At 43.9% G+C, this 18,483-nt stretch overlaps 1 protein-coding gene across 4 annotated transcripts in view; it reads left to right on the top strand.

Annotated features, from left to right (window-relative positions):
- Nucleotides 1–18,483, top strand: part of TTLL5 (tubulin tyrosine ligase like 5) — a 120,846-nt gene that overhangs the window by 75,167 nt on the left and 27,196 nt on the right. For all 4 annotated transcript variants that reach the window (XM_080977669.1, XM_080977671.1, XM_080977670.1 and 1 more), the window contains exon 31: nucleotides 4,595–4,740. In XM_080977669.1, coding sequence (XP_080833795.1) covers nucleotides 4,595–4,740 — 146 coding nt within the window. The remainder of the gene's footprint in view (nucleotides 1–4,594; nucleotides 4,741–18,483) is intronic.

Here is an 18,483-nt window from a genome sequence, read left to right as displayed (position 1 = left end):
CTAAGCCAGCCAGTGCTCAAATATTGAAGCCAGGTTCCCTGCAAATGTGATGATCTATCCCTAGGACGATGAGCACATATTCCTTTCAAGTTTTATTTTATTTATTTTATTTCACAACATCTATATACTGCTTGATTGTAATAAAATCTCAGAGTTTGCAGAAAGAATGAAACAATGAAATTATCAGTAAAAAGCAATTAAGTATTTAAAATATTCACATGCTTTCATTCTGGTAGGGAGATAATTAGAGGAACTGGTCATTCCTCATAGAACTATATGGAGTGCAAATAACCCACTGCTGTGGGTTTACAGTAACAGCCTTCTGCTAGGTACCCGTTATTTCAGAACCTGACCTATAGTTTTACAGTGTGATTTTGTCTGACCAGCACATTCTGGGTGGAGATTGGACCAATGGCTATAAAATGAAGGAGGCAGGTGAATAACATAGTCTATGCTGAAATGATTTAATCTCTTGGATGAGAGAAGTCATTTTTAATGGCATCCCAAAGTGCTTTGTTTTCTTCTACATTGTTTTGGCTTTACATTTTTGTCATTCTTCTTTGCTGAATTATGTGATTCCACTAATACTGGCTTGCAGCAACTTCAGTAAGATGTCTCATGTTAGGAAATTTATCTTTAGAAAAGTAATTTCAAAGTTTTCAGACCCAAGTGCGGTATTTCACTGCAACCTGGAACTTGAGACTTACTTTATTTATTGAGGGGATCCCCATGTTTCTCCTTCCCTGCCTGACACCCTCCCCACTGTCTTTCTTCTTCTCTGTACTTTGTGACTTTTTAACTTGGTGAATATGACCCACCTGAAGTCAGGGCATGACCCATTTCTAGGTCATGACCTACCAGCTGAAGACCAGGGCTTTAAAAGAAGAAAGGTGTCTTTGGAGCACCACCATTCCTGCTGTATTCCAGCTGCAGCAGCTTTTGTGCAGTTGGAATGGACCTTGTGATTTGAAGGAGGCCGCCAGTTGAACCAAGCTGAGCTTCAAGGAACTTTTGTTGTGGGAAGGATTATTCCATGATCATCAAACGTTTGGCACATCTATGCCCTATTGAAATAGCTCCCACTGAGAAGTTTTGAAGCTGAGAGTACTTAATTCAGAGCCTGACTTTTCAGTACCGGCAAGAGGCAAGTAACCATCCACTGCAGCACAAACTACTTTTTTTTTTATTGTTAAATGGATGCATACGCTGGAGAAACTACAAACGAATCTGCAAGTTTGTCAGGTTTCCCAGGAATGTCTTTGGCAGGTCTTTGTCTGGAACGTTTTCTGGAGACTAGAACACTTATGCTTTTTATGCATGTGCATATCCTGTAAGCTGGTAAGCTCAGCAAGCAGGGAAGGAATGTCATGGGCCTTTAGCCAGATCAACTTTGGTACACACACAGATTTCACACCTCTCTAGCCCTTTAGTCTTTGCTCTCATTTTCCTCTGGCTTATAGCTGTAAATACAAATGTATGCATGAAATGAACTTGCCTAAGGGTAGATCTGTACTGTATGGGTGTGGCTGAAAATGAGCCTCAGTCGACAACAGAATGGCCTTTTTTCCTCCCCAAGAGGCCCCCTATCCACAATTAGATACCACAAGTCTTAAGGCCAGGGAATAGTGCACCAGTGCAGTTATACCCTCTCCTCTGCCCCCATTATTGGCCATAAATGTTAACTTGCCTTGAAAGATTGGCCATGAGAGATGAGAAGCACTGGATGTGGGTTTGAGGGTTCTCGGTGACACAGAGTGCCTTACATCAGCTTAGCCTGTTTGCCTAACTGTGACCGTATCTGGACAAGGATAACTTGACTACTATAATCCAAACTACAGCCCAGTTGGATTGTAAACCAATCAGTGTTGGATTGTTGCAATGTGTTTATGTGGGGCTGCTTTTGCAACCTGTTCAGAAGCTTCAATTAATGCAGAATGTCCAGCTGTTGACAAGTTCGAGGCAAACAGACCACATAACACCAATTCTGTTTGAACTTTACTGGCTGCCTCTATGCTTCTGAGCCCAATTCAAAGTGCAGGTTTTGACAGTTACAGGTCAGGACCCCAATATCATCTGGAATACCTCTCTCAACTTCAACCTACCTGGACTCTTAGATCTTCATCTTAGGCCCCTCTCTGGGTCCCTCCTCTTAGTGAGGCTGAGGGGGCAGGACAGGGACAAGGAAGAGGCACTTTTCGGTTGTGGCTCTTCATCTATGGATTGTTCTCCCGAGCAAGGGCTGGCCAGTGCCTGCTTTGACATCTTTTCAGCACCTGCTAAAGACTTGCCCTTTTATCCAGACTTTTGATAGACTAGGATGATACTGTGTATTATTAACATACTGCCAAAACTTGCTGTATTGTAAGTCCTTTCAAGACCTTCATATAACAAATAACTAATTTATTCTTCATCGTCGTCGTCATCATCATCATCATCATCATCATCATCATAGTTTCTTTCATTTCATGTGCCTGAAACACTGCAATCAGTTTTCCTTCCCTTCCTTACACCCCACCCCCAACTTTTCTAGTAAAAAAACCCCCTTCATTTGTTCAGGAGTTTTCTACTTTGTTCCTTATTTGTGATTTAAGAATTGCAATTAAAAAGACCTGTTGGCATTTTTTTTTAATAAAAAAGAAGGAGGGCAGGGGAGTGATGTCGTCATATATCTATGACAGTCTGAAAGTTCATTAACTGAATGGGAAAGACTGTCACTATCAGATAACTCAAAGCAGAGCTGCTGTACAGATGCTTAAGTATTACGGGCTACCCAAGGAATCCACCAAGCTGGCAGGCTAATTATAGCAGCTGAAACAAATCAGGGCACGGAGGAGTAACTATCAAAATGAACGAAGCTGGTGGGCTGGTTCAAATATGCCTTGTGTGCTCTCCTTTGAATCCATTGCCTGTATTTAATTCTGCTGTAATTTAAACACCTGTCTACATGGAATGTGTGAAATGTCCTTACCCGCCACACTCAACTGTTTACACACCTGCCTTACTTGGAAAGACAACTTTAAAATAAACGGTGTTTTGATATTGGAGGGAAAATGCAACAAGGTAGCACAGATGGGGGGAATAGGATAGAGTGGTGAAACAGCTGACTAAATGCACATTGATGCTGGGGGAGAGATCTTATTTTAGCTGTCTTCATGCAGCACTTCTTTACTGGAAATCAAATCTTACGCATTACAGGCTTATGTGCAGCCACAAATGCACAAATTCTGCACTATGAAAATACAAATTCTTCAGTTTGATTACATTTGCAAAGTGCACATTTTAATGCTGCTTTCAGATTTTCAAAAAATCTTTGCTTTTTTTTTGTTATGTTTTAGCGGGAGTTGGGCAGGGCATTTTCTGAGCTGACTTTTTGATCTCCTAGTTCCAACTAGAGCTGCTCATAATCTCGTAATATAAATTTGGGTTGCCTAGGGCAAGATAAAGCGACTAAAGAAACAAACAAATAAATGTCACCAGAGCTTGCTAGTTGGGTTTTGGTTAAGTTTGCATCTTTCATTTATGTGTTGATACAGTGGCTGCACAATAGGTGGCAGAATATTTGCACCAACAAAGTAGAAGTAAGAAGGTGTCAGAAGAGTTTAGCAGGGATATCCCAGGAGAGAGAGAGAGAGAGAGAGAGAGAGAGAGAGAGAGAGAGAGCTCTTCAAAATCACACTATTGTCCTTTTGGAGTCTTAATGTTGTGGATTATCTTCAAACATACTGAATCTCACCAAGAGTCCACCTAACTCTTACTGTCTTTATAATGGCAGAAGAATGCTGAGAGGCAATATTTGTAGCTACTTGGCTCTTAGTGATTTTTTTTATTTTCTCCAGAGGTTCATCTAAGATGAAGCATTGCAGAGGTGGGTCAAAACCATGGTGTCTATTAACACAAGACTTATCTTTACTCCATTGATGCTTTGGGAGCTTTATCTTTTGTTTTTGTTTTTATGCTCTGGTTTTGAATAATGTTGCAACAAGTCCTGAGCTCTTGGGACAGGGTGGGGTTGGATCAGAATTGAAGAAAACACAGTTCAGTTCATAGACTATTTGTGTCATTCATCTTAACCATTACAGTGATGAAAGGAAAGGGATTAACTCCAAAGAACAACGATGCCATATTTATAAATATTTTCTTTTGTTGCTGCATTTTCATCCTGTCCTTTCTCAGTGGAATTCAAGGTAGTATACATGGCCCCCCATCCCCCACCCAATCTCAAGGTAGGATAACTTGAAAGTCAGTGCCCGGCTCAAAGTCATCCAGTAAGCTTTGTGGATGAATGGAGATTTGACCCAGGGTCTTCCCAGACTTAAATACAACTACCTTTCCACTACCCTGCCCTACACCCCATTGACTATCAACATATAGAGACAGTATCTCTTGGATTAGGGATTGGGCACCTGTGGCCTTCAAGGTATTATTGATTCCCAGTAACCCCAGCCAGCATTGCCAGTAGTCAGGGATGCTGAGAGTTGTGGTCCAACAGCAGCCATGTATTAGACAATGAAAATACCTTCACTCAAATATATTATAATCCAAACTTCGTCAAGTCTCATAAAGTGCTTTCCCTTTTTTTCTTGTTTGTTTTTAGTTAACAAATTTGAATCTGATGAGTGGAGCTATAAACAGAGGAAATGTAACTTCTCCCAGTTACCGATCACCTCTCAACCAAGGAAACTCATTTTGGGCCTTTCAAACACACACCGGTGACATCAGGCCTGCATCTTTGACAGTGAGGTAAGTTAACAACATTAGACTGAGAATACTAATACAGTGTGTGGAAATGCTTTTCAATATTACTAGTTTGCAAGGCAGTGACTGAAATGTAGCTGCAGTTTGAACAGGTATAATAGATGGGAGGTGCCATTTGATTCCACAATGAAACCTGAGAATAAGCTTTTGATATTTATTCAGTGCTGAGATGGTGCAGATTAGGTAACAGTATCAGCTGAAAATGGGCTGTATTTTTTTCTGATAGTAAAATTCAGAATCCCTTTTCTCTTCCATGGAAAGTCTTCTAAAAGGGAAGCGTCTTCCCTATCTGCTTAGGAACGAGGCAAGCCAACTGTCTGAAGCACTTGGCCAATGGGAAAGACAAAGCCTTTTGGGCTGTCTGCCTCTGAGATGGCAGGCAGATTTCTCTTCTGCTCTTGTAGCCTGAACATTTTTGTGTGTTCTCAGTGGAGAGGGAGAGTGTGTAGAAAAGCAAGAAAGGCAGAATTTACACAACTTTTTAAGTTGAGTTTTCACTTTTTTTTTTATCTCTTTACGTTTTCAAGAGTTTATTTGAGCTCTACAGTATTACTATTTGTAGGGACGTGGTTGGTGCTGTGGTGTAAACCATTGAGCCTTGGGCTTGCCGATCGGAAGGTCGGTGGTTCAAATCCCCACGATGGGGTGAGCTCCTGCTGCTCGATCCCAGCTGCTGCCAACCTAGCAGTTTGAAAGCATGTCAAAGTGCAAGTAGATAAATAAGTACCGCTCTGGCGGGAAGGTAAACGGTGTTTCCGTGTGCTGCTCTGGTTTCGCCAGAAGCGGCTTAGTCATGCTGGCCACATGACCCGGAAAAACTGTCTGCGGACAAACGTCGGCTCCCTTGGCCAGTAAAGCAAGATGAGCGCTGCAACCCCAGAGTTGTTCGTGACTGGACTTAACTGTCAGGGGTCCTTTACCTTCTTATTACTATTTGTACAGAATAGGATCTTCCTTTTCCTGAATATTCAAAAGAATACATTGCTTCAGTAGAGAATAAGCCTGTCCAAATTGTGTGCATGCATGTATTTTTGAAAGTTCTGTAAATGAATTAGCAATAATAAATGTTCCTAGTATGTGGAGGTGGTGCACCATATCATAGGTGTATTTTCTAGTGCTGTTTCAGTTTATGAAATCGAGCTCATGAAATAACTGCTCTGAAGCAGAGAAATGAAAACAAAAAGTTTTCAATCCTGAATCTAATGAAAAGGGAGACATATTTGGGGCTGCTGATTTGGTCTGTGACCAAGGTTTGTTAGTAAACTGTTTGAAAAGTAATTCTGAGGTGTGAAGACTCCAGAAGTGGCCTGGAGGCTATGCTCCAAACAGACCTATTGACTGAATTATGGGAGATTCGTGTTCTTTTTGAATCTGAAGATTCCTCTCTCCCCTATTTAGAGTTTCAATAATATTTCATTTGTTACTTCTGTAAGTCCCCGGTGCTTCTAAAAATGTGATGTAAGAGGTTGATTATGTCAAACTTACTCCAAGCATACTGGTCCTGCCCTTGGACACTGAATTACAGAGTTCAGTGAATTTCTTGTGCTGCTGGGTCATGGGTCCTATTGGAAGTCTGTCAGGCACGAAGATGAATTTTGCACAGGCATCAAAACATGTAACTAAGATCATGGAAAGTTGAGCAACACTGGATTACTGAAGCTACTTGTATTCATCTGTCCATTTTCTAAGCATTGGCCTACATCTAGAAAGTGCTAATTCTTCTGGCAGATCCTCACTTCCTATGTTGCTTGCTGTTTGTTTCTATTCCTGTGTTTTTCTATTCCTGTGTTTTTAAATTTGTAGGAACATCAGATAAGGGGTGGTATATTTGTGCCTTTATGGCCCCCACCAATCCCCCACCCAAACTATTCAGTTCTCACACAAAGCAGAACTAAAACGAGACACCTCCCTGTCCTCCAATAATACATTTTTATAAGCAGAACTTCAGTTTGTAAGTGAACACCTCCCCCCGCCCCAATTGGGTGACTTATTCAGTGGCCTCACACTTTTTATCCCTCTGAATTTAAAGTATGCAGCCTTCTGTTGTTGTTTCATCCCTCATCAGATCGTTGCTGAGCTACTGTAACTGCTCTACTGTCCACTATCCTTCACTGCTTGCACTGGCCCAGACACTCTCTGTTCTCTGGCCACATGCTCTTGACATGGCAAACATTGCAGCTGCCACATCTTCTCATTAACCAGAAGAATCCTAGCGTGGGAGAAGCTGTGCAGTTTCTATGAAAACACCCTTCCTCTCTGTTCCCATTTTAAGCCCCAGACAAAGGAATGGCTGTGATCCTAAACACAACAGTGAGTAAGGCCCATTGAGCACAGTAGTAGGAATTGCTTCTGAGAAAACAGATAAGGTTTTTTGTGTACTAAGGTTTCCAGAACCAAGGGTTTTCCAGAAGTCACAGCTTTGGTTGGCTATAGTTCCTTCGCCCTAAATTCATCTTACTCATTCTCTGCTTTTTGCTGTACTACCCAGTGCCACCCTCACTAGAGGAAAATATCCTTTTTTATGGCCTTCCTTGCATATTCCGTAGCCACCAATTATGTTTATTCCCTGAGGAAGCTTTAACCACACAGTATTTGGAGAATGATCTTAGCTCTGTGTTAGAAATGGTATCATGTTCAATCTCCAGGATCCCACGGTAGGACTGGGAAAGCCCCGGTCTCAACCACTGGAGAGTCGCTGCCAGTCAGAGTAGACATTCCTGAGCTAAGTGGGCCAGTGGTCTGACGACTGAAGGCAGCTTTTTATGAACTGTTTCTCTAGAAGGATTGTCCATCAGAGTCAAGGAGCATTAAGGCAAGTTGTTCCTGGGTCACCACAGGGCATAGCCACATGACTGTAGCCTTAAGGGATGGATAGCAATCCATGGCTTTTGACTCAGTGGGGCTTATCCACTCCTGCGGTCAAATACCTACTTGCAACTACAGCAGCACAACTTGCACTGCCTGTGTATTGGCTTTACCATACTGGAGAAACCTGTGTCGGCAGCTCCAGTTGTACCTCCACCTCTTCTGAAATAGTTCTGAGCCCATTATTGCGGGATGGCACAGTTTTGTGGCCAGCTGTCTTTTGCAGCCTCAAGTCTTGGCTTTGTCAGCCTGGGGCCTCAATGGGAGGTAAAGCAGGAAGCTTATATCTCTCAGCGGTTTGAGGCCTGACCCTGCAACCTCAGATTTCCAGGCACTAATGAGCAGTTAGTTTTCCAAGGTAATAAGGGATATTAGTTGCCAGAGAGTTAGGTAGAGTGCAGTGAGTTCCAAGAGCCACTTTTGGCCATGTATTCTGAGTTAACAACAATAGCTCAAGTGATGGGTGGGAAGAGAGGTGACAGAATGTTATCACCATGGCTTTCGTTTATGGTGGGTGACATCTACTTGGGCACTTGGTTAACTTTCTTCTCTGAGGTCTCTGTGCTGCTGTACATATTAGTTCTGCAGCTGCACAGAGCAGCATTATGAACCTTCTAGAGATAAGATGCTGGAAAAAACCTTGGCATGGAGGTCTGCCCCAGGGCAAGGGTACTTGGCTATGAAGGCGGGACTCTTCTCTTCCTGCTCAGTTTCTTTCTGATTGCCACAAGTGAGGGTAATATACATGTACAGTACTATATTTTTGGAATATGTGGCACCCAGATAATTAACAGCTGATCGTCACTCCTCAGCTTACTTTCAGGGTAGCATTCTTTTCATTCCCATTGTCCTTATGCTTAGCTTTTCTTGGCTTCAAGCTTTGTTCAGATCGCAGCTGTAAGAAGGATAAATGGAAGGGATGAAAATCATACATCTTCCCTTTCACTAATTCATCCTAGTTATCAAAAATTAGTTTACTTCAGCTTCACCTCTCTAAATTTTCCTCTATTTATTTTTGGGGTCATAGCTTTAACTATTTTTTACTCCATTGCCAACGACTTAACTATTATTTATTTATTTAAAGGATTTTAGCCATTTAAAACATGTTTAGCCCACTTTTTAGCTGAAAGGGCTCCAGGGCAGCTCACAAGAATCACTAGTAAGAAAGTCTCTGTCCTCAGACTTACAATCTAAAGACATAACACATAAGGAAAAAAGGGCTGGGATGGGAAGAGCAAAAAAGAAATTTCAAGCACCAACACCTAAATTTACAGTTCAGGTGGTCTGATGGAATAACTACAAGTAGGTGGCAATGAAGGAAGGCCAAAGGCAGCTGATTTTTCAGCAGAGGCCATATGATATTTGGGCTTCCCTTCTTTCCCTCTACTGGTCACTCTTTCATATTATTATGTTAGCTTTTAGGTTCTCTGGATGACAGTATTTCAAGTTAGGGAATACATACCGTATTTTTCGCTCTATTGGACGCACCGGACCACAGGACGCACCTAGTTTTTAGAGGGGGAAATCAAGGAAAAAAATATTATCCCCCCCCAGCCCCAAAGAGCAACGGACAGGCTGCATGCAGCCTGTCCACTTCTCCCAGAGCTTCTCGGGGCTGCGGGGGAAGCCCGGGTTCCCCCCCCAGCCCCAAAGAGCAAAGAAGCCAAGACAGTGCGCGGGATCCATAGCCGCACAACCTCTCCAGCCAGGAGCTAAACCTCTCCAGTGCAGCTAAAGAAGACAAGGCAGCAAGCGCGATCCATCCCGCTCACTGCCTTGGCTTCTTCTTTAGCCTTGCACAGCATCTTTAGTCTTGCGCAACGGGATGGATTGCGCCCGCTGTCCACCGGGGCTGGACTAGATGACTCCTGGGGTTCCCTTCCAACCCTGCAATTCTATGACCTCGGAAGGTGTTTGGGGTCTCCACCACTGGAGGCTTTTAAGCAGCGGTTGGGGGACCATCTGCCTGGCGTTCTTTAGCTGTGATTCCTACATTGTGAGGGGGCTGGGCTAGATGACCCTTGGGTGGCCCTCCCAACTCTATACAGTCCTACAGTTCTGTGGCAGGAGATCCACAGCCACTTCACACAATGCCCACTCCCAATTTTCATCTGAGAGACATGTGTCTCTCAGTACCCCCCTACCTGCCACACTTCCCCCACCCCACTTAAGCTGAGGGAATTCCTGCCCAGAGAAACTCCCAGCAATCAAGGAGGAGGAATCCGCTGCAGCCGTGAGCAGCGGAGGATCCATGGTCCCCTTCCTTATCTCCTCCGTAGTTGCTTTGAAGCAGGAAAGTGGGAGAGGAGCTGCTTACACGAGTGTAAGCTGCTCCCCTCCCACATTGCCGCTTCAAAGCAATCACGGAGGAGGGAATCCGCTGAAGCCTCCAGCAGCGGAGGATCCATGGTCCCCTTCCTTCCCTCCTCCGTGGTTGCTTTGAAGCAGGAAAGTGGGAGAGGAGCTGCTTACACGAGTGTAAACTGCCCCCCTCCCACTTTCCTGCTTCAAAGCAATTACGGAGGAGGAATCCGCTGAAGCCTCCAGCAGCGGAGGATCCATGGGTCCCCTCTTTCCCTCCTCCGTGGTTGCTTTGAAGCAGGAAAGTGGGAGAGGAGCTGCTTACACGAGTGTAAACTGCCCCCCTCCCACTTTCCTGCTTCAAAGCAATTACGGAGGAGGAATCCGCTGAAGCCTCCAGCAGCGGAGGATCCATGGTCCCCTTCCTTCCCTCCTCCGTAGTTGCTTTGAAGGAGGAAAGTGGGAGAGGAGCTGCTTACACGAGTGTAAGCTGCTCCCCTCCCACTTTGCTGCTTCAAAGGGAGCCCGGGAGGAGGGAATCTGCTGCAGCCTCGAGCAGCGAAGAGGATCCATGGGTCCCCTCTTTCCCTCCTCCGTGGTTGCTTTGAAGCAGGAAAGTGGGAGAGGAGCTGCTTACACGAGTGTAAACTGCCCCCCTCCCACTTTCCTGCTTCAAAGCAATTACGGAGGAGGAATCCGCTGCAGCCTCGAGCAGCGGAGGATCCATGGTCCCCTTCCTTCCCTCCTCCGTAGTTGCTTTGAAGGAGGAAAGTGGGAGAGGAGCTGCTTACACGAGTGTAAGCTGCTCCCCTCCCACATTGCCGCTTCAAAGGGAGCCCGGGAGGAGGGAATCTGCTGCAGCTTCCCCCAACTCCCGCAGAAGCCGCACGCTCTTTAAAGGGGCTGTGCGGCTTCTCCTGGCTTTTCTGGGAGGGGGGGGATTCCCCCACCTCGTAGAAAAGCCCGCAGGAGCCGCGCAGCCTTTAAAGAGGGTGCCGCTCTTGGGGGCTTTTCCCCCAGGAGGGAGAAGGGACTGCTGCAGCCAGTCAGTCCCTTCTCCCTCCTAGAGAAAAGCCCGCAAGAGCGCACGAAGCTTGTGTGCGGCTCTTGAGGGCTTTTCCCGCCTGCCTCCCCCCTGCATTCGCTCCATAGGACGCACACACATTTTCCCTTGCTTTTTAGGAGGGAAAAAGTGCGTCCTATGGTGCGAAAAATACGGTAATTGTTTTCCATCTCAGTGCAATCTGTATCTGATGAAGGTTCCTTCCTACAAAGGTTTATGTCACATTAAATTTAGTTGTCTTTTATGAGAATGTCTGTATTAACCTTTGCTGGATCTTTTTGCTGCTCATAAACTTTCCACTAAGATTTTAGTTTGCTTCATTTAGTCATCACATTTTTTTATCTCCCAGACTATGGTTTGGAGGACTGGGAATGAACCTTGTGCTCCCTTCTCTTCTTCTCACATGCATGTCTTAATGGAATACTTTCTGGTTTGGCTAGTCAGCTTGCTGGTTCAGACACAACAGCAAAATTTTGAGCATGATTTCCAAACTAGGAGTGCAAACTCTGGCTTGATCAAGCCTGGGAGTATTCCTTTAAGCCAAGCGCTAAGGGCAGGAGAGACCTCATGAGTCCAGAGATTGTTCCTGCCCCTCCAAACCAAACAGTGATTGAATACAGTCATTGAGTTGCTTACAAAGAGTGTTCTTTTTATTGCCAGTGGTTGACATAGTGCTTGAGTGTATGGGTCCCCCCCCCCTTTAGTTTCCACTTTTGCTTCAAAACTGAATCTCCCACCCCTATTAGCTTCCACTCCAAACGAAATTAAATTGTATCAGTTGGTTCTGGCTATAGTGTGCATACCTGTAACATTGCTGAGTAAATTTGATTAGGAATGGGCTGTTGGTTTGTCAGATTATGCTGATACTGCAGCAACTGCCATACATTTTTCTGCTGCTCTGTTTGCAAATAGATACTTGAAGGAAAGTGTGTGTGTGTGTGTGTGTGTGTGAGAGAGAGAGAGAGAGAGAGAGAGAGAGAGAGAGGGATGCGGTGCGAGTGGGGGAGGCACTTTCCATGGTTATATGAATGAGGTATCAAATTATAGCATAGAACACACAGATTTCCAAAAGAAACTACCAGTTTGCTCCCCAAACCTGATACACACAAGAAAAGGGAGAAGGGAGATTAATGCATGTTATAGCGATTGAATCTACTCTATCTACTGTTAGATTCTTGGCGTCGTTTTATTAAAGCGAGCCTCCTCCGGCCATCAGTTGTGTTGCTGTTACAAAATATTTCATAAATATATAAGTTTCTCAGGTTTTCTTTTTTTAAAAAAACCTTTCATTGCACAAACCAAAGGACAGATTGAGTTGTTGATGTGAAGGGTTGCAGAAAAGAGAAGAGGGAGTTAGGCAGTTATTTGCAGAAAGTGAACCTTGCAACATTTTGCTGCTCCTCAACATCTGAATTAATTTAGAGCTTGTTCATATTGCTTCTGTTTTAGTCATATACTATATTATATGCTATATAAATATGTATACTATATTATATATTTATACTATATAATTATGCCGAATATGTGCTTAGTAATATGAATTAACTGCCACAAGTACAAATTGCCAGTTTGTGTGACATTGGCACTATAAATTTCTACACCGCCCTTCACCGAAAGATTGCAGAGGCCAACCTTGCATTCAGAGAGGTGTATCATTCCCATTTTAACAATAACTCCTTTGTTTCTGGGTCATGTGACCTCAGGTACTTTAATCAGTAGGAGCCTTTTGTGTTTAAAAGGTCTCAGATTCGGCTTTACCGATGCCAACTTCACTATCTTCCTTGAACAAAAGCTGCTGGAGCTTGCTCTAGTTATTTATATGCTGCTCTCTAGGGAATACCCTCAGCTGCTTTCACTATAATGCTCCCTACTCTAATTTCATAACCTCAGCCTTAAGTTGCTGTACTTGGTTCTCAAAGCTCTGATGTTTGCACCTGGCCAATGTATATCTTATTTGATCTTGGTGCAAACAGCTGTATGGTGCACTTTATACTGAATGCAGTAAACTAGGTTTCTAACCGAAATATCTCCCCCATTTCTGTTGCTAGCTATGTGGCAAGCAGATTTCTAGAAAGACAAGTGTAGAATTTGACACCAAGCATTTTCATGGCAGAAGCCAATCTGTTCAGCTTAAAACACCTGGAGTTGCTTTATCATCATCATCATCATCTTCATTTGTTCTCCAGTACATCCATTCACGGACAATACAGTGGTACCTCTGGTTGCGAACGGGATCTGTTCCGGAGGCCCGTTCGCAACATGAAAAGAGCGCAATCTGAAGCGCTGTATCTGTGCAGGTGCACGGCGCGATGCGCGATTTAGCACTTGTGTGTATGCACGAGTGGCGAAACCCGGAAGTAACCCTTTCTGGTCCTTCCAGGTCGCCACGGGACATAACCTGAAAGAACATAACATGAAGCAAATGTAACATGAGGAATGACTGTATATCACTCTGTTATATAGGAACAGTGAAGTTGTGGTCTTGGACACATATATTCAGTCTGTTGAGATCTTGTAATCTTATGCCATTAGTTCACTTTTGTTTCGCCTTGTTTTCCATTAGAACATCAGAGAGGGATATGAAGTAAAGAGTTAAATCACCTTCTCTGCCTATAAGATAACATAAGAAGAGCCTGCTGGATCAGGCTAAAGGCCCATTCTGTCTAGTCCAGCATCCTGTTCTCGGTGGTCAGTGGGAAACCAGCAAGCAGAACCCCAGGACAGGAGCATTCTCCCCTTGTGTGGCTTCTGGTATTCAGAAGCATTATTGCCTCCAAGTGTGGAGGCATGTGCATCTGAGATGTTTTGTCCATTTTAAAGATGGAGACAGAGTGAAACTCTTTCAGCTGATCTAGTATTTGAATCAATATCTTGATTTATGCAGAAGTTAGGATCGGAGTTGTCCTTGCAACTCATTTTTGCTGTTCTGAACAACTGTAAGAGGTTGTGTGTGGAAAAAGATGCCTGTGTAACCCTGAAGAATGAAAGCAGGAACTATGTGCTACTATGTGCATAGAAGTGTCAGCTATCGGTGCATTACTAAGCGATCCAGTCTTGTCTCCTCTACTCGCACCTGTGTCTTTGTTGACATACTTACTAACTTCTGGGTTTTATCTACTACTGGTGGCAAACCTGTACCTTCATGGCCCTTGTACTAGGTGTTTCCTGTTGGAAGTGAGACCTGGAGTGCAGGGAAAGTGTTGCCTGATGCTCCTCTTGCCGTTCAGTTTCTCGCTATCACCTGCTTGGATGGGCTTGGAGGCTGCCAAACATGCTGAAGTGGTTAAGTTTCCCACAGGCTCCTCGGGAAGCTGTGGGGGAAGAGTGGCTCCTGCCTGATGTGTTTTCAAAGTGAGCCGAGTCTTTGAAGTTTCGTTTTAGCAGCTGCCAGGTATTTTTGCCTCAGCCCTGTGCAGTGTTTCTGAACCCAGCCTTCATATGCTGCATTCTTTGCTGCACATGCCAATGTTTGCAGATGGGGGAAGGGAGGAAAATAATTAGCCAAGGGGGTAAAAGGCTTTAACCTAGTTCTACTTCGTTTAAAATTCTTTTGGCACAAGCCCTCTCTTGCTCTTTTGCTGCTTCTCATGTGACTCACTCGAAATCTTTTTCTAGGTGTTTACTAATATTTACTGGGATTTTTTAAAAAAGCTTCCCTGGTTCTGCAGTTCAGATTTGTTAGTGCAGTGTTCTGATACTTTTGTCTCTCTAAAACATGAAGAATGTCGCAGATACATTCCTTGAAGGTTTAGAGGATTAATCTTGCTTTAAAGAAGAGAAATAACCTTAGCTGACGGAGAATGGCTTCTTGGAAAGTTAGAGAGGATCTGGCTGCCAGAGATTATTTCTGGGAAAGACTGATGTCTTGGGACAGCCTTTTCCAATCTAGTGTCCTCTAGATATTTTAGGCTGCTACTTGCTTCCCTTCCAGCCATCATGGCCAGTAGTCATGGATTCTAGGAGTTGTACTTCAAAACATCTGGAGGAGCAACAAGTTGAAGAAGGCTGCCTTAGGCCTTGGTGTATTTGGGGGCTATGTGAAACCAACTTACACTCCTGTCTCTTCACTATTGGGCTTTGTAATTTCCATCTCCCTCATGCTTTTCATCTTCCCTTTTCTTTATAGAACAAAGTATGTTACTGTGGATCTTCAGTTTTAAGCCAGGACTGTGTAACAAAGGCAGTGATGTAAGTTTTCACTGTGGAAATCTGAGGCATGCAGTTACTTCTTTCTGTGAAAATTCTGGTGGTGTGAAAGTAGGTACTACCTACGTGTGCTGTTTAATTGAGTAGTATTACTAACCAGTGACTGGAGAATCCAAGAATTAATTCCTTTCTGTGCTACAGTGTTATTGTGAAGTTTGTGGGCCAATATATCACTAGAAATGTACTTTAGATTTACTCTTTTGTACAACTGGATGAATAAACACCTCTTTCAGCACTCTAGCACTCCAGAAAGAGCTGTTATTGATGCATTGGACTAGCTTTCTCCATCCTAGTGCCCTCTATATGTTGTGGGATTCCAGCTCCCATCAGCCCAGACAGCCTATGGTCAGGCATGATGGAAGTTTTAGTCCAACAATATCTGAAGGGCCCACATAGGATATCCCTGCTCTACTGTGTCCCAACCAGAGGGCCGCTTAGGTTTTGCTTTGCCTACTTAATGTGGTCTCAGATTTAACTCAATCATTTTCTGGCTAAAGTAAAATTGCATATAGTACACATGGCAGCCGTAAGAGTAATTCTTGCATCTGTGGAACAGTTTTTCATGTGTTTTGATTGAGTTTATGTAATATACCAATAGATGAATTGTGCTCATGCTCTCCAGATAATCTGCTTTCCCTGTGCTTTGCATTTGTTGGAATACTTTGAATTTGGAATTGTGGCATGCATTATCTACAGAGGCACCTCTTCCTCTTCCCAAAATAATGGAATAGCAGCAGTTCTCTCATTCATGCTAATCTCATCACATGTATTCTTTATCATTAAAATGTTCCAGCAGGCTGGGCCCATGTGCAGGTGCATGTGCAGGCATCCAGAAGCCAGGACTGCTTCCTGTTCAGTGCACCTAACCATTTGGCTTTGGCTAATTGAAAGAGAGGCTGCTGTGTGCTCTCTGATTCAGCTAATCCAAATCACACAAAGGGGATAAGCATTGCTGCCATTACTACCTCTTCTCCTCTGACCTGATGTGTTGTGATGGGATGGAGGCACTGAACCTCTTAACCAGATGACCCCTCACTTTCCTTTTGACTTAGTTCCCATATGTTTTCCCATTTGTTTTCAAAGCTTGATTTTCTATGAAAGGAAAAGAGGGAGGAGAGGGGGGAAATGAGACACTCAGCTGCCAAATATTTCCCAGCTCATAGAGGCCAGTGTTACAGTACTCTTGGCACAGGTCCACAGATGCTACTTTGGGCTAAGTGAAAGCCCACTCTGCCAAAAGCTAGATATTTAATAACTGGCAAATTCTAGTTCTTCTGAACATGATAGTGTGGGTAATGTCAATTGAATCCAGAAATAGTTTAATCTGAATGTCTTTAGATTTTACTTATACAGCCCTTCCAGTGTTTCACCTCTTCTACTGTTTCAGTCCATCTTTGCCAGCTAATGTTTTGGCAGACCTACATCATGCGTGGCCACATTCCTCCTCTAGACCGCCATGCTTGGCTTTGGTCAATTGCTTCAGGCTAAATTTCCAAAAGTGTAGCCTGCGCTGTGAGGATGTCCTGCCTGAACTCTGGCAGCATTCTGATAACCTGTCAGGTGGCACTCTCCCCTTGGATCGTGAGGCAGGGCCAAGCTTCTGTCAGCAACTTCTCTAAGAGGAAGGGTGCCCTGAACCAGCCATGCCTGTTGGCAATAGCTCATCTTGGTTCTGCACGCCATGAGCTTGGTTGGGTTCATCTTTTTCTTACAGTGATTTCCTCTCTTTTTTCTCCCTTTACTCACGTATCCACAATCCACAGAAGAAAGACCTTCAGGTTTGGGAGGGAAAGAAACTTGTAGGTCACTGCCACTCCATCTTTTGCCCTTCCCCAAACATGGGGAGTGGAGCCGTGGTATTTCTTTGCACAGGCAATACCAGGCAAAGCACTGACTCTTCATGGTTGTGATTCAACACCTGGAAATTCAAGCCATTGTAGCAGTGCCTCATTCCAACAAGTGCTCCAGAGTATACTTAATAGAGGGATATTCTTTTCTTTCTTTCTTCTTCTTCTAAATAAAATGAAATAAGCCATCCTGGACCTGAAGTGAGTGAACTAGTCACTTGGCTAGCAGTGCTTCAGGATGGAAATGCTGAAATCCTTTTTGGCTTCTATAAACAGGAATTTGTAGCATTCATTTATTTGTACAAGGCATATTTGCACATTCCTTTCAGAGATTGGAATAACTTTTGCCATTTTTACTGCATTGTATTATGTTTTTGCCTAACTTTGGCTCCATGGCTGTTTCCCAAGGTCCTGGTGCACACTTTAGGATGCAGGGCACATGTCTATAGATGCAGGGCATCTATATCCAGTTGGCTAAAGGAAAAGAGCTTGACCAACACCCAGGCCGTACTTTCATGCCTTAGACCCTTGACTGTGTTGTGAACTGGACAAAGAACTCACTGATTCCCAGGCAATGCCTGGAGCACTTGGGGCTTATCCTGGACATTGCACAGTACAGAATGTTCCTTGCTGATAAACAAAAACACAAGATTTTTCAGTTGTCAATGACAAGACAGCAAAGCATTACTATTATGACCTTGGCTCAAATATTAGACATGATGGTCATGTCTCTCCTCCAGATCTCTGCAAGAGCTTCTTTTACCACTCCCAGTGTACATAAGAACATATAAGAATATAAATATGAGATAGCTTCCCTCACACATCTGAAGGGTGATGATCACAGACCATATCTACCTAACACTGGACTTGTGGTTGAACTCACATAAGCAGTCATGTAGAATGAGTCAGAATTAGAGAGCCCATAGTAACAATAGTTACTATGTTCCAACATAGTTCCAACAGGAAGCTCACCTAAGGGAGCATGTGGCTCAACAGACTTGATCTCAGTTGGAGTTCTGCCCAAACATAAAATGGTTAGAGCTGCTTGGTGGCCCTACAAGCATTCAGGAAGAAGGGGTGTGGGGTTCTGTTAGTGCTTTCTGTCAATCTGGTGGGTTCTACTAGATGGCTGACTGGTTCAGTAAGACATCAATCCAGGAGTTGGAATGATGTGCTCTCAAGTTCAAGATCTTCGGATATTTGGTATGCCAGTTAGTCTGACTGTTTCTGGACCTTTTTGCCTTCACAGAGATTCCGTACTCAATTTATAGAGACCATTCATGTCCAGTACTAAATTGTCCAGAAGCTCCTGGAGGCAGGACTTTCTAAAGCCGGAATTCACCGGAACCAAGTTCCTGCATGGTGCTTGGGGCTGCACAGTGGAGGTGATGCTCCCCCTCTTTTTCTAGAAAAAAAGCCCTGTCTGGAGGGTATTGAACAGGATGG

Source organism: Podarcis pityusensis (assembly GCF_964106645.2).
Source record: "Podarcis pityusensis genome assembly, chromosome: 1".
Taxonomy (NCBI): domain Eukaryota; kingdom Metazoa; phylum Chordata; class Lepidosauria; order Squamata; family Lacertidae; genus Podarcis; species Podarcis pityusensis.
This window is presented reverse-complemented; position numbering and strand designations above follow the sequence as displayed.